The 13,622-nt window shown below is 34.3% G+C and overlaps 2 protein-coding genes across 2 annotated transcripts; one reads left to right on the top strand and one right to left on the bottom strand.

Annotated features, from left to right (window-relative positions):
• The first annotated feature begins 1,122 nt into the window (after positions 1-1,122).
• T3dh (Type III alcohol dehydrogenase) lies at positions 1,123-5,848 on the top strand. Its single transcript, XM_090102626.1, has 8 exons — positions 1,123-1,359; positions 1,687-1,765; positions 1,892-2,100; positions 2,870-3,066; positions 3,416-3,729; positions 4,179-4,360; positions 4,856-5,126; positions 5,719-5,848. The coding sequence occupies exons 1-8, from the start codon at positions 1,307-1,309 to the stop codon at positions 5,800-5,802; spliced, it is 1,389 nt and encodes a 462-aa protein (XP_089958752.1). The 5' UTR covers positions 1,123-1,306; the 3' UTR covers positions 5,803-5,848.
• A 36-nt stretch (positions 5,849-5,884) lies between these two features.
• Positions 5,885-13,075, bottom strand: Gp150 (leucine-rich repeat domain-containing glycoprotein 150). Its single transcript, XM_090102625.1, has 2 exons — positions 12,944-13,075; positions 5,885-8,815 (listed from the first exon to the last, which is right to left on the bottom strand). The coding sequence occupies exon 2, from the start codon at positions 8,800-8,802 to the stop codon at positions 6,214-6,216; it is 2,589 nt and encodes an 862-aa protein (XP_089958751.1). The 5' UTR covers positions 8,803-8,815; positions 12,944-13,075; the 3' UTR covers positions 5,885-6,213.
• Between the last annotated feature and the right edge of the window lie 547 nt (positions 13,076-13,622).

The following is a 13,622-nucleotide window of genomic DNA, read 5'->3' as shown; positions in this document are numbered from 1 at the left end:
AAATATTTTTCTTACATTATAAGGATCATAAGGAAAGGACAGAATAAGATTTTAACTGGTTTTGACAAAATTTTTGCTCCCGGTTGTAAAGGGTTAGTCCTTATTTAGTCTATTAAATTAAAGATTTTTTTTTTTATATGAAAGAAGGCAAACGAGCATGTGGATCGCCTGATGGTAAGCAATTCCACAGCCCATAGGCATCTACAGACGTGTCCGAGGATGTGTTGCCGACTTTTTAAGGTGGAGGTATATTTTCTTTTTAAATGCCTCGATGTCATAGGCGTTCGGGAATATCGCCGAAGGCAGGCTGTTCCACAATTTGGTTGTGCGCGGAATGAAGTGGCGGGTAAATCGCACCGTACTAGAGCGCCAGAGGTCCAAATGGTGAGCGTGAAACTTGGTCTCATGCCGTGCGGTACGGTAGTGGAATTCAAGCAGGTATCAGCTCAAATATTATATGATAATATAATAATTATGATGCCCCATATTATAAAATTGGTCTCATTCTAGTATCACGCCGATGAAGGTCGACCTAGGTTCAGATCTACTATAGTCTATATTAACATTTTAACCTGCTGGAAATAGTTTTTTTTTTGTTTTATTATGCCGTATTTGGAAGTCATAAATGGACTTTTCAGTTGAATCATGAAATTATGACAATCTTACGAATACTTTTTTAATTTTATCGAATTAATTCATAATTTACGATAAAGAAAACGAAATAAAATAATTGATGAAACGTAATGATGTTCTTAATCTTCTAAAAACTTCTTTAAACAACAGTGCAGTTGTATACAACCAAGAGGACTTCTTTCGTGGCAAACATTCGAAAGTTTGGAATTGCCCTACAAAAAAATATTTCATGTAGTAGTTCCTTAATTCAAGAACGGACAATTGACAATTATCAGCTGACTGTCATAATATGTCAATGTTCAAAAGTCAGACAGATGACAGAATGAAAATTGAAAACAAACAAAAAGTTATGCATTGTCCATTGAAATTTGAAATTGGAATCAAAATCAAATACATACAATATTTTATCAGGATTATAAAGCTATAGGAAAAAATGCTACATGGCATGTTTTCTTTGTAAATAATAATAATTCATTGTTTATGCGATTGAAAATGCGATATTATTATTTTCTTCACATATGACATTTGATAAGATAATATGTTTATTTTTAATTTATTCTACGTGTTACGACGTTGATAAAATAAAAAATACCTCCGAACAGCATATGGCTGTTAAGGAGGACAATTTTAGAACTTATAAGTAATTTATTCCAGTGAAGAATACTGAATAACTATGTCTTCTCGTAAACGTGTGTTTGATTTGCTAAGAACGATAAATGTTGCTGCGTAAGTACACCCGCAAGTAAATATTTAGCTAAGTATTCAAAGTCCACATCAATAATGATGTTCACTACTCCTAATGGTCATTGATCAGTGATCTTTAGTCTTTACATTATATTATAGTTGCTTATAAAACTATGCATATGCAATTAGCTTTTATTAGATAGTGGACATCCAATATACAATTAACTTTATGGATGTGTATGTCCAATATATTAATTTCTTTTTCCTGTTAAGTCATTCAAATGCTTCACAATTACTAAAAATGCATAAATTTAAACTAGATATAGCATTTTGATGCTTATATTCACTCTAATTATTGTTCATCTTCAGATGCCAATGCCCTGCCCATAGCCATAGAGGAAACTTCCAGGTTACTAATGCAACACCAACAAAGGATTATGCTTTTGAAGTATGTTACTATTTAAAATTCTTTTCCATACAGGCAATAATAATACAATTTGATATTTATCTATTACACATCTAAAAATTATATAAGTACACTTGCAAACAATTATTAAAGTTAAATTTGTTATAGATAAAATGCTCCACTGTAAGATATGGGCTAGGAGTTACAAAAGAGGTTGGCATGGATCTAGTCAACCTGGGTGCCAAACATGTTTGTGTTATGACTGATCCCAATGTGGTATCATTGAGTCCAACTAAGGCTGTACTGGATTCACTTACTAAAAATGGAATTAATTACAAAGTATATGATAATGTAAGAGTGGAGCCAACAGATACAAGGTAAAGATCAATTAAACGCAAATGCATTTATTAAAATGCAAAGATCTCTAACACTACTACTTTTACAAGTATTTATGAGCGGTGGTGATCACTAAACATCTACTTGCTCTAGTATATATAAAAAAGTAAGGAAACCAAAATTATTCATTTTATTTATTTAAAGACGTACCAACAGGCTCTCAATTTGCAACATGTTATTTGAATTTGTACATACCTAAAATCTTATTCTAAATTCAGGCTATTATATTTACTAATGACAAACAGCATTAATATAACATTGAATCATTCATCAAAACTTATACCTCGAGTATCGGCTTATTAGCGATCGGCTAGCGATACACACGGTCCGCTTTATCTAACAGTGCACCGATAGTTTGCACCATCTTCTTGCGTTTCCTCATCGTTCTCTATTATATCCACGGCGCAACAGTATTTAATATATTTTTAAGCTATTGCATAGCTTCTATCGCGGGCCTTGAGCGCGGGGACCGAATCCAGAAATTTAGTAACGAAAAACCTCACGCTCCCCACTCCGACGAGCGCGGAGGTGTGGCTTGAAGGCATAGCATGCAATAGCTTTACCGCGGCAGTCCCCGAGTGCCACACGTCTTTTTTTTAATATTATCATCTGCGATCAGTCAATTGACTATGAGCAGATACTTTGCATCAGAGTCAATATAAATTATAGAAAAAATTATTTAAAGAAATTAAACCAATATGTAACTGAAAGAAATCACTGAACTGAATCTTATAAAATGTTGAATTTCAGTTTTAAAGAAGCCATAGAGTTTGCCAAATCTGGTGACTTTGATAGTTTCATAGCGGTTGGAGGTGGGTCAGTTATGGACACATGCAAAGCAGCTAATTTGTACTCATGTGACCCTGACGCAGAGTTTCTGGACTATGTCAATATGCCTGTTGGTAAAGGAAAGCAAGTTACTGTTCCTTTGAAGCCTCTTATTGCAAGTAAGTGATTTTACAATTTGTTACAATATATGTATATTTAGGTATCACTACCTCAATTTGCATCAATAGTTTTTAAGTCACAGGCTTAACTCTTAACCATATTGGGTGTCACTAGCCTTTGAATGTGATGAATTATTTCAATACAAACATTTTCATTACATTGCTGCTTTGCTATTAACTCAGGCCCCGGAACCACAGACACAATAGAAAATCTACGACGACCGATCGGGCCGCTTGGGGCTCAATGGGCTATTTAACTTATAGATATTGTAATTGATCTTGCCAATGTGTCATTCATAATAATCTTGAAACAAGGAAAAAGCAAGTCAAGACCTAAATATTATTTCAGTCCCCACAACCAGTGGCACAGGAAGTGAAACAACAGGCATGAGCATATTTGATTATGAAGAAATTCATGCCAAAACTGGTATAGCAAATTCGGCGCTTAGACCACTCTTAGCCTTAATCGATCCTCTTCACACCTTAACAGTACCAAAAAACGTTGCAATATACTCCGGCTTTGATATATTTTGCCATGCTTTGGAAAGTTTTACGGCAATTCCTTATTCTGAGCGCGGACCAGCGCCTACAAATCCCGCTTTGAGACCAGTGTATCAAGGAAGCAATCCTATTTCTGATGTCTGGGCTAGATTTTGCTTGCAGGTTTGTTAAGAAATGGTTCTAATATGTAACCTAATAATACAATCCTCTGTATTGATTTTTAATAAGTAAAATGCACGTTATCACTAAGATGTGGAGTCTATTAATGGTAGTATTATTTTGTACAGGTCTAGCTTGAAATAGGGTAAGAAACTAGAAAAAATCCTTATCTAGAAAAGTACGTTAATTCACTTCTAAGTTTTTATAGAATTGAAAATGTTCAATTTATGTTGATATATCAACAATTTAATGTATTGCAGAACTGTGTTGCCGCAATTTTTCCTACGTCCAGTTTCTAGTAATAATCTGTATTTTTTCAGATTTATTTAAAACAATTTAGAATATTAATAATATTTTTTCCAGACACTAGCGAAATACTTCCAGCCAGCGGTCTGTAAACAACGCAGATATTTATTCAAAACAATATAGAATATTAATCCTTTTTTTTCCAGACACTAGCGAAATACTTCGAGCGGTCGGTAAACAACGCGGATGATATAGAGGCTCGTTCAAGCATGCACCTAGCGGCCACGATGGCGGGGGTTGGTATTGGCAATGCTGGCGTGCATCTGTGCCACGGCCTCGCTTATCCTATCGCGGGCAACGTGAAGAAATTTGTCCCGAATGATTATGGGTAAGGAATTGTAGGAATATGTACCTAGTGTTGGTGATAGGGCGTGAATTGGTGATAGAAGTGAAACTTCTTTTAGGCGTGTTGAGAGTAAAATTTCATGGTCGCGTCATGGCAATATCGTCACGTCATGGAATAAGGCGATGATTTTGGTATCTTTAAATCTTGCGATGTTCTTAGTTTCACTTCTGACACTTGTGCATCGCCACACACGCTCTTTTTTATCTGTTAATGAGCTTTGATTGAAGCTATTGCGGTTCAGTTCAGCCTTTTAAACTATAAAATCTTAGTTTAATCAATGTCTTATTCGCTGTTTTGTGCCTTTCTAACATCAAAGAACTTAAAATATATTAGTGATTAAGTTAAACAATGTCGTATTACACACCGTAAAGACCCTAATACCAGCATCAATAGTTCGAAGTATTGAAATTTTTGACACCAAATATTTATCTGATGTAAGTGTAACACTGTAATTCATTTTCCTCAATAATTTTTCAGAAAAGACCCAATAATACCACACGGATTATCAGTAGTAATGACGGCCCCTGCAGTGTTCCGCTTCACAGCTCAAAGCGACCCCGACAAGCATTTAGAAGCTGCTAATCTTCTGGGTTTTGATATCGCGAATCGCAAGCAAGAAGACGCTGGCAAAGTACTGGCTGATGCTATATTGAATTATATGGAAAAAATGAATATAGACAATGGACTTTCTAGTCTGGGGTATACTGATGCGGATATCCCAAAGCTTGTTAAAGGCGCTTTACCACAGGTGTGTATATTTATAGCAAAGAAGTAAATGTGTAATTTGATTTACCTACACAATAATTATAGTACGATTTATACTTAATGGCGGCTCGGAACACCCGATGAGCAGAAAACAATTTTAGATATTAGCGGGACGTTAAGGGATCTGTGCGCCACCGGCCACCTGCACCTAACTTCCGAACCGCCATTAAGTTTGAAACGAATCTCTATATATTGTAAACACCCCACCCACACACACACATATATATATGTAATACGTGTGATTACTAATTTATGGAGAACAAATCTACCAACATTTTATTGCACTGTAGATAATTTGGTAGGCACAGGTGTTTAATTCTTTTAAACCATTTATAGTAGAACAAGTAATTGGTCGTGTAATTATGATATTGCGGTAACTGAGATTTAAATTATATCGAAGTGGTTTCCTGTTTAATGTATCAATTTTGCTCAGAGTAACTTTATGCAAAGTATTAATAGGTGTAGGTTGATTCCAATATAGACATAGAAATTTATTAAAGCAAAGTTTATTTTATTTTAGTAGATCAATTTTTACATATAATATCTATAACTTTCATATTTTTCTTTTTTTTCAGCATCGATTGTTACAACTAACTCCAATTTCACAAACGGAAGAAGACTTACATAAACTTTTAGAAGATTCTTTAACTATATACTGATGCTAATGTTTACTTGTTATTATAAGTTGTAAGGAAAATGGTTATATTGTTTTGAAGTTATAATAAATGAAAGAACATGAAATTAGTGTTTAATTTTTAATAATTTTAAGTACATAAAATAAACCTAACAACTAATTTGTATAATATATAATTATGTATATCTTAAATTAATTTGTTGAATTTGACTTCGATTTTGTTACTTTACTTAAGGATATAACGAAGCGCTAGTTTACTAAAACTTTAAGCAAAAATTCTCGAAAAATATCGTTTGAAGGCACTATCGAAATGCTCAATTTAGTTAAGTTAATAATTATGTAAATTGTGTGTGACTAGCGCTTATTTCTATCACTTACTGCTTATGTAAGAGTTAACACAGTAATTAATGTAGTTACATTAGTTTGTACCGATGACTCACACCGCCTCTGGCACAATATTGCTGTGATGGAATGGACTACTTTCATAAGACTGAACGTTAGATGCATTTACGGTGACGTTGTGCAATGGGGCGTAGCGGTTCAGTTTTGGCGTCGCGGGACCTGTCAAATCCTCTGAGAGTTGTTGATAGACCAAGCCACAGTCCTTCTTTGTGCGACCCGGGTGGCTCATGGCAGCGATTATGGCACTGTTGTATCGGATTTGTTTGTTCCTTCTGGTGCACACAACCATCACAACCTTAGCGATGATTATGAGAAGCAATAATGCGCCCAAAATAGCGATTAACATGGGCCACAAGTATTCGTAGCGGCCATGATCAGACTCTTGCACCGATTCCTGTACGTACACCTCGGGCTCCAAGTCGTCATATAAATTGTCATCCTCAAGCAACTTGATGTCGATCTTCATTTTGTTCTTTTGTGATGATTCTGTACTTGGTACGGGGGTGGATGATTTAGATTTTGGTTTCTCAATGAGTTTAACTTTAAGATCTACGTTTTCATCTTCGTCGTCATACTCTTCATTAGAATCATCATCATCACCCTCGTCTTCGCCGTCATCTTCCTCGTCCTCACCATCGTCTTCAGTGTCGATGTTATCATCATCAGCTTCCACTTTGTTATCGGATAATTTAGTGTCGTCGGCTAATTTACCGTCATCGAGTGTATCTTTCAAATCGAAGTCTCCTACAGTATCTTTGTCAATACGTTCCCAGATTTCTTCTTCTGCTGGAGGCAGAGGTTCAATAGGATGGACAATAGCACCTCCACAAGTTTTACGGGTAAGGAATTCCCAGCTGTATGTTTCGCTCTCTTCTTTAGCGTCCTTTGCTAGATTTGCAATGCTTGCCAAGTTTGCGTTGGGTGAGACCTTTTTGTTGCTTAGCCAAGTCATAAGGTTTTCGAATTCGCGACTGCACACCAGTAAATTATTACTTAGATCTAAAGTACGGAGCTTGTCAAGGCTATCCAATTCGGTCTGTTTAACCTCTGAAATCCGATTGTGGGAAACATTTAAGAAACTCAAATTGCCAAGGAGATTGGCAGAGTGGTTCTTTTCTAACTTCCACAGCGATGTTAACTCTCCATGACTCATATCTAACCAGGTGAGCATGGGAGTGTGTGAAAATATTTCAGCAGACAAAACTTTCAAGGGATTGCCTTGTAGATTTAATTTACCGAGTTCCTTGTTCTTTTCGAATACCTTGGCATCTAATGAGTTGAGTTGATTGTAAGCAAGGTTGATTTCTACTAGTTTAGGGGATCGTGAGAATACCTGATTACTGATAGTTTTGATATTGTTACCTGAAAGATTAATTTGCGACAAAGCCGTGAAAGTTTTTAGTGAATCATCAAATATTTCCTCAAGACCGCAATTTGCAGCTTCAAATAAGTAGATGTTGAATTGTTCTGCCGAGCAATGGAAACCATCAACTGGTAAGTGTTTTAACCTTGGGTTGTTTGATATTTTGAAAATATCCAATTCAATGTTTTGCTTGATGAGGATACTTGAAATAAAGTCCAAATTATTGTAAGACAGGTCCAAATAGTTAAGTTCGACGAGTTTGTGGAAGGCTTGGTTGTGAATCTTTTCGATATTGTTGCCGCTAAGGTTTAGATTGGCAATGTAGGTCATTCCATTAAACATTGATGGTCCAACAAATTTGATGTTGGTCTGTCCAGCGTTCAAAGTTAATAAATCAGAAATTTGAAGGCCATAGACCGAATCAATGGGGTTTCGTTGAATGTGGAGCGTTGCAAGCTCTGTATTTTCTGAAAATATGTCATTGGCAAGGGTTTTGATGTTATTGTCACTAAGATCTAGCTCTTCTAAATCTAACAAAGTTTTGAAAGTATCTGCTTCCATGTCTGATAAGTTGTTACCAGCCAGATTAAGATACATAAGACCAGACATATGTTTGATTGTGTTTGCGGTGATGTATTGCATATTACAGTAAGAAATATCGAGTTCTTGAACTGAAGAAGCGTTCAAAAAGTATTCTTGAGTGCCAGGGGCGGGGAACTTGAGGGGGTTGTTTGAAAGTGTCAACAACAACAGTTTTTTATTGGTCGCAAATGTTTCAGGGTGAAGAGCCTTAAGTTTGTTGTTTGATAAGTTGACAGCGTAAAGTTCATGAAGGCCATGGAAAGCATTAGGTCCTACGGAACCGATGGTGCTGTTAACAATTTTAACAGTAGCAATTTGATGCAAACCAAGCTTTTTGAATATGAAGTCGCCAAGCTCAATGGGAACTTCTGGGTCAGAATTTTCAATGACAAGGTCTGTAATATCATCGCCGAATTTTTGCGTGCCAACTTCCAATCGGTTGCACTTAGCTATTCTGTAACCTTGGGATACAGTGCATATGCAATCCCTGGGGCACGGTCGGTCTTCACTGAACAGAACTTCCTGGTCATCGGTGCCATCGTAGTCTTCATATTGCACGAGGAAGTTATCGGAGTCCTTGTCTTTTCCGTCTTTTTTGGTAGTTTTATTGACTGCCTCGCTGATAGCAAGTGCGCACACTGCCAGGAGCAGTATTAACTCCCGGGACCTTGCTCCCATGTCGTTGCGAACTCTGAAACGAAAAATGTATAGTTTTAGTATAATGGTTGTAACTTGTAACAATATCGTCGCTTTATGCGTGCTCTAACAGGACTTTTGGACGATGTAAAATATTGTTTACGAGTTATATAAGCTCAGGTTAACTTTTCTGAAACATTTACGAAACAATGTACGTATTGTTCCTCACCGGTGTAATTCAAATAACAGTATGAAGCAATCAACAAAGAATGTAGATAAGGCATGATTATAACTGTTAATTATATTGTTAGGAAATACCTACATTAAAGTTCTGTATGAAATAATCCCTATATTTATTTCATATAAAATAATTACTCAAAAATATTTACTCTCCGTTCAATATAATTTAGAAATGATACTTTTATAGCTGTTCGCATTCTTACAATGTAATCTTATCTGCGCATTGTCCATCTGTCGACTTCTCATTACATTACGAGATATCCGACGCTTGCTGTTAAGGACAAAATGTACCACATATTTAGCTGTAGCTTATATTACTCATAATGTATTTCATCTGAGTATATGTAGAGTGCTGTAAAATCATGAATTTGCATATAATTATATACCTATCTTTTATCTTATCTTTTTCTCGGTCTTTTATCTTTTCAGACGATGATAAGGTGTGTCTCTTAACATTTTTATCAGAATATCTTTATAACGTTACTACTGGGTACCTAATCCTAACTTTCGATTGGTATGCAAATTTCATAAAGTATCAGAAAGTTATTGTTATTTTATAACGTTGCGAAATTATTGAACCCTAAAAATATTTCTAAAGAATATTAAGTCTATTCGATGACATTAAACAAAAGCATTTTCTCTGAAAGAGCCATTGTTTAAAAGTACAGAGAAACAGAACAAGACCCGGTAAAATTAAAGCTTGAATCCGCAAAAAGCTCTTTAACGGTCTACAGTATTCTTAGGTCTTTATACTTATTTATTTAGCTATATATGAGATTATAGATACACAAGTATTAAACTATTAGTAAACACGTGGCAACAAATATAACCGGTTTTTAATTGCGTTTGCGTGTTCCAATAACACTAAAGTTCATATGGACTTTCGCTGCAAAATACTTGATGCATTGATAATATCTGAAGTAAAAAGGCAGGTGAGATTGTCCGCTTTAAGATTTGTAGTCGATACCAGCTTGCATAGTAATATCCATCTGTTCAGGAGCATGTGGCATGCATGTATTTACATGTATTAATTATTGAATCAAACATTATCCCCTGTAGAATGTTATTTCGAAGTCACGTGCTAAATGTAACGAATGACCATAATTTTAAAGCGCTTTTTAAATGTGTATGTGACAAAAATTGTTAATATTATTTTGTTAGCTAAGTATCTATAAGATTTTCTAGCACCATCTTTTGTTTCTAAATTCTAAGAGACTGTCTGTCTATGAATATTGAGAAACATACATTTTCTAGGCGACTAGAAAGCCTAGCGATTGCAAATTTTGCACAATTGTATAACGCATACAGACATACCAGCAAGAATTTATGCATTGTGCATTTGCTTGTGAATCTTATTTAAAATTTCTGCATTATCTTTGAAAGCAACAAAATACATAATATCGTGTCTTTGATTACTTTTAAATTTTAAGTATAGAACAAAGTAACACATTTATTTCTATGTTTTTATAAAACTTTGATATAAACAGAGAAGCTCTAATAGTACAAAAAAACCTAATATTTTTGTATTTACTTATTTGCTCTACTGCAAAATTGCATTGGTGCACATATTCACAGAATTTATATACTTATTACTTTTTGATAAGTGTGTAGTGTACCATTATTATTTTTTTACCTACTATTTGAAACATTGTTTAGTTGGAACTTACATCAATAAAATTTGACATTTATACCTCAAAGGGAAATTTCAAGCTTCCGAAGCTATTATAATATACAACGCAGCATAATAAAGTCATGCATTCATTGATTTTGTGTATCATTAAATATAATTATACTATATTGGTTTTCATCTAATGAAACATATACTTAACTAGGACAAACTAGTAATAATTGTGGTTACCATTTCAAGATAAATGCCTCTACTAAATTACTACATGTAACTACTTTATAGGCTAATAAAAGAGTTGTTTGAAGGACAACAAAAAAATATTTAATATAGGTACTTAGTGTGATGTTTCATGCAAAATCAAGTTTAGAGTAATTTAATCCGCGACTATACTGTTCTTGGTACTTGTTCTACCATTAATTAGTCGCTGAAGTTCCTATGTCCAAAGTAGGTACATCTGCGCTATTCTCTTGTACCTAAGTATCCTACACTATATTAATTTACTTTTAACGTAAAACCAAAGGAAAGTCGAAACTGATAAACTTATACGATACATGAAGCAATAAAACTAAACATGTTTACAACTCGCTCTACCAATAATAATTACATTTTATGCACACTGAGAAATCTATATAACTTTCTATTGATATACAGTTTAAAAATACTGCAATATGATGCAGAAATTATACAAGTAATAAAATTAAATATCCAGGTTCTCTTCAATAATATATTACGAATAATATACGATGCAACGTTGAGTGAAGTATAGCTTCATTTAGCATACAATCGACATAGAAGTTTCGAGTGCGTGCAAATATGCATATCGTTGCAGGCGCTAGTACGATAGCCGATATATTATAATACACTTTATAATCCCATACTTGACCCCATTTCACGGCGGGCGACACTTCCGTGCTATACCGTGAACTCTGTTAGTAATAATGAGGAATAAAAATGGCTACGTTGATCGCTTCAATGGAAAGAGTGCAAGTATAGCGCATAACGCATACCTACCTACTTTAAATTATTATTTTAGGTTATTAACTACACAGAAAATATAACTAACATAAAATCTTTCGAACAACGATTATTGTGAAGGAATATCAAATTATTTAAATACCCCAAATAATATTACGGGTTAAGGCGTGAATGAAAAGGGATGCCCATTTACCTATTTTTGTATGTTTTTTCAACTGGTTATCGTACTCTAACTATCATAATTATCTATGACAGCCTACTCAATCGGTTGTCTTCAAAGGTTATTCAACTGCATCTAGGTGCATACTGCATTTCCAGCCCACAAAGGAATGCCTCCAATAAACTAGCGCATTTCTTCATTATTGATTATAATGCACATTATCAAGAATGCCCGGACAGACAATTTGTTTTAATTTGCCGCACATGCATCAGCATCATTTGTTAATGGTGGGCCAATTCATCTCCAGGATAATAAAGGTAGGTAGAGCAATATTGCAAGATCGCGTCATGGTACAATTTGCAATGGGGGCATTGTTAATGTTATGTTAACCTTAATCAACTCTATTCCAACAAACATACGGGTCAAAGTAGTTAAACATTGGAGGCTGTTTTACGCACGTTACTGTCAATGTTTGCGGAGACAAGCCAAGGAATTTGTTCCTACAAAAGTCGTCTGTAGATAATTTGCTTCATTTATGTATTTTCACCTTTATAACGATCGCAGTAAGAACTAAATACGTATATGGACTTATTGATGATTATATTATTGGTCGCCCACGACTTCACCAGGTCTTACTGGTGACTATTTCGCAACTACCATTGTTTCGTCATATTTCTTACTGGTCTAAGCTAAGATGGGGTCAAACGGTATTTTATAGATAAACTAAGTTGTAAATTAGGTTTATAGCTTATTCCGTTTTTAATAGTATCGGTTTTTACATGTATAAGTATTGTAAATGTTATGCGAAAAATTGTAAATGTGTATGTTTCTTCGTGGAATTTCTGATACTTGAGTGTATTATTTTCTGATGGATAAAATAATATAATTTACAGTATATTTTATAGAATTTATAATAATTTGTGTTTCATAGAGCTACAATTGAGGAAAAATGAATTACGAAACTAATTTTGTCAATTCGTTTTCATTTATTTTTGATCTCACAGTTACTTATGTATCATGTAGGAAAAATATGATTTGTTACAATAGGTACCTATATTTTTTACTTCGACCATAAGAAAAACATAATAAATATTAATAAATTGATGTTTGTATCTGAGTTATAATATCTATATGTATGGAGAAATGAGTAAGCAGTAGATAATCTTTTGTTTTAAACATACCTCTATGACTTCGTTCAGCCACCCAGCGACTTCTATATAATGAACCTAGAACAAAGAAAATATCTATTAGATTTCAATTTTTCTTGTTACTTAGTAAATAATTAAAAATATTTCATAAAATTTCGGTGTTAGCCCATTTTTCGAGGAAGGATAATATATAATCACACTAAGACCAACATGAGCGAAGCACTGCGGTCTGCGGGTAAAACCGCGGGGCACAGCTAGTTTAATAATAATATAGGATAGGAATCTATCGAACAGGCAAAATGTATCTATTTCTATATACATCAATAAGTGGAATAGGAATAGACAGAGGACAATAACGCATAAATGGAAGATAAATAGGTATAGTAAGTGCCCAATCATTAATAAAGATCACAATGATTTGTAACAAAATTGTGGAATATTACAAAGTAATTCGTAATTCCACAATTTAATTTGAAAAATTTTTATTTGAAGATTTTATTTGTAAGTATATTATTTTACGATATCGAAGGTTTGAAACGGTAGATAAATAATTTTCGGAGATTGCCGATTAAGCCGATAGAAGATTCTAAGATTCTAATCATATTATTATTAAAACAACGTAAAACAAAGCTCACTCTGAAATCTGGCTCAAATAACAACCGTCACGACTGCGAATACACGCAAAAATATAAAATGACACGCGACATAGTTA

Source organism: Colias eurytheme, chromosome 6 (assembly GCF_061535395.1).
Source record: "Colias eurytheme isolate Ceu_HAF_F1 chromosome 6, ilColEury1 Martin Lab GWU primary, whole genome shotgun sequence".
Classification (NCBI taxonomy): Eukaryota; Metazoa; Arthropoda; class Insecta; order Lepidoptera; family Pieridae; genus Colias; species Colias eurytheme.
The sequence above is the reverse complement of the archived record's forward strand: the minus strand, read 5'-3'. Positions and strand labels throughout refer to the sequence as shown.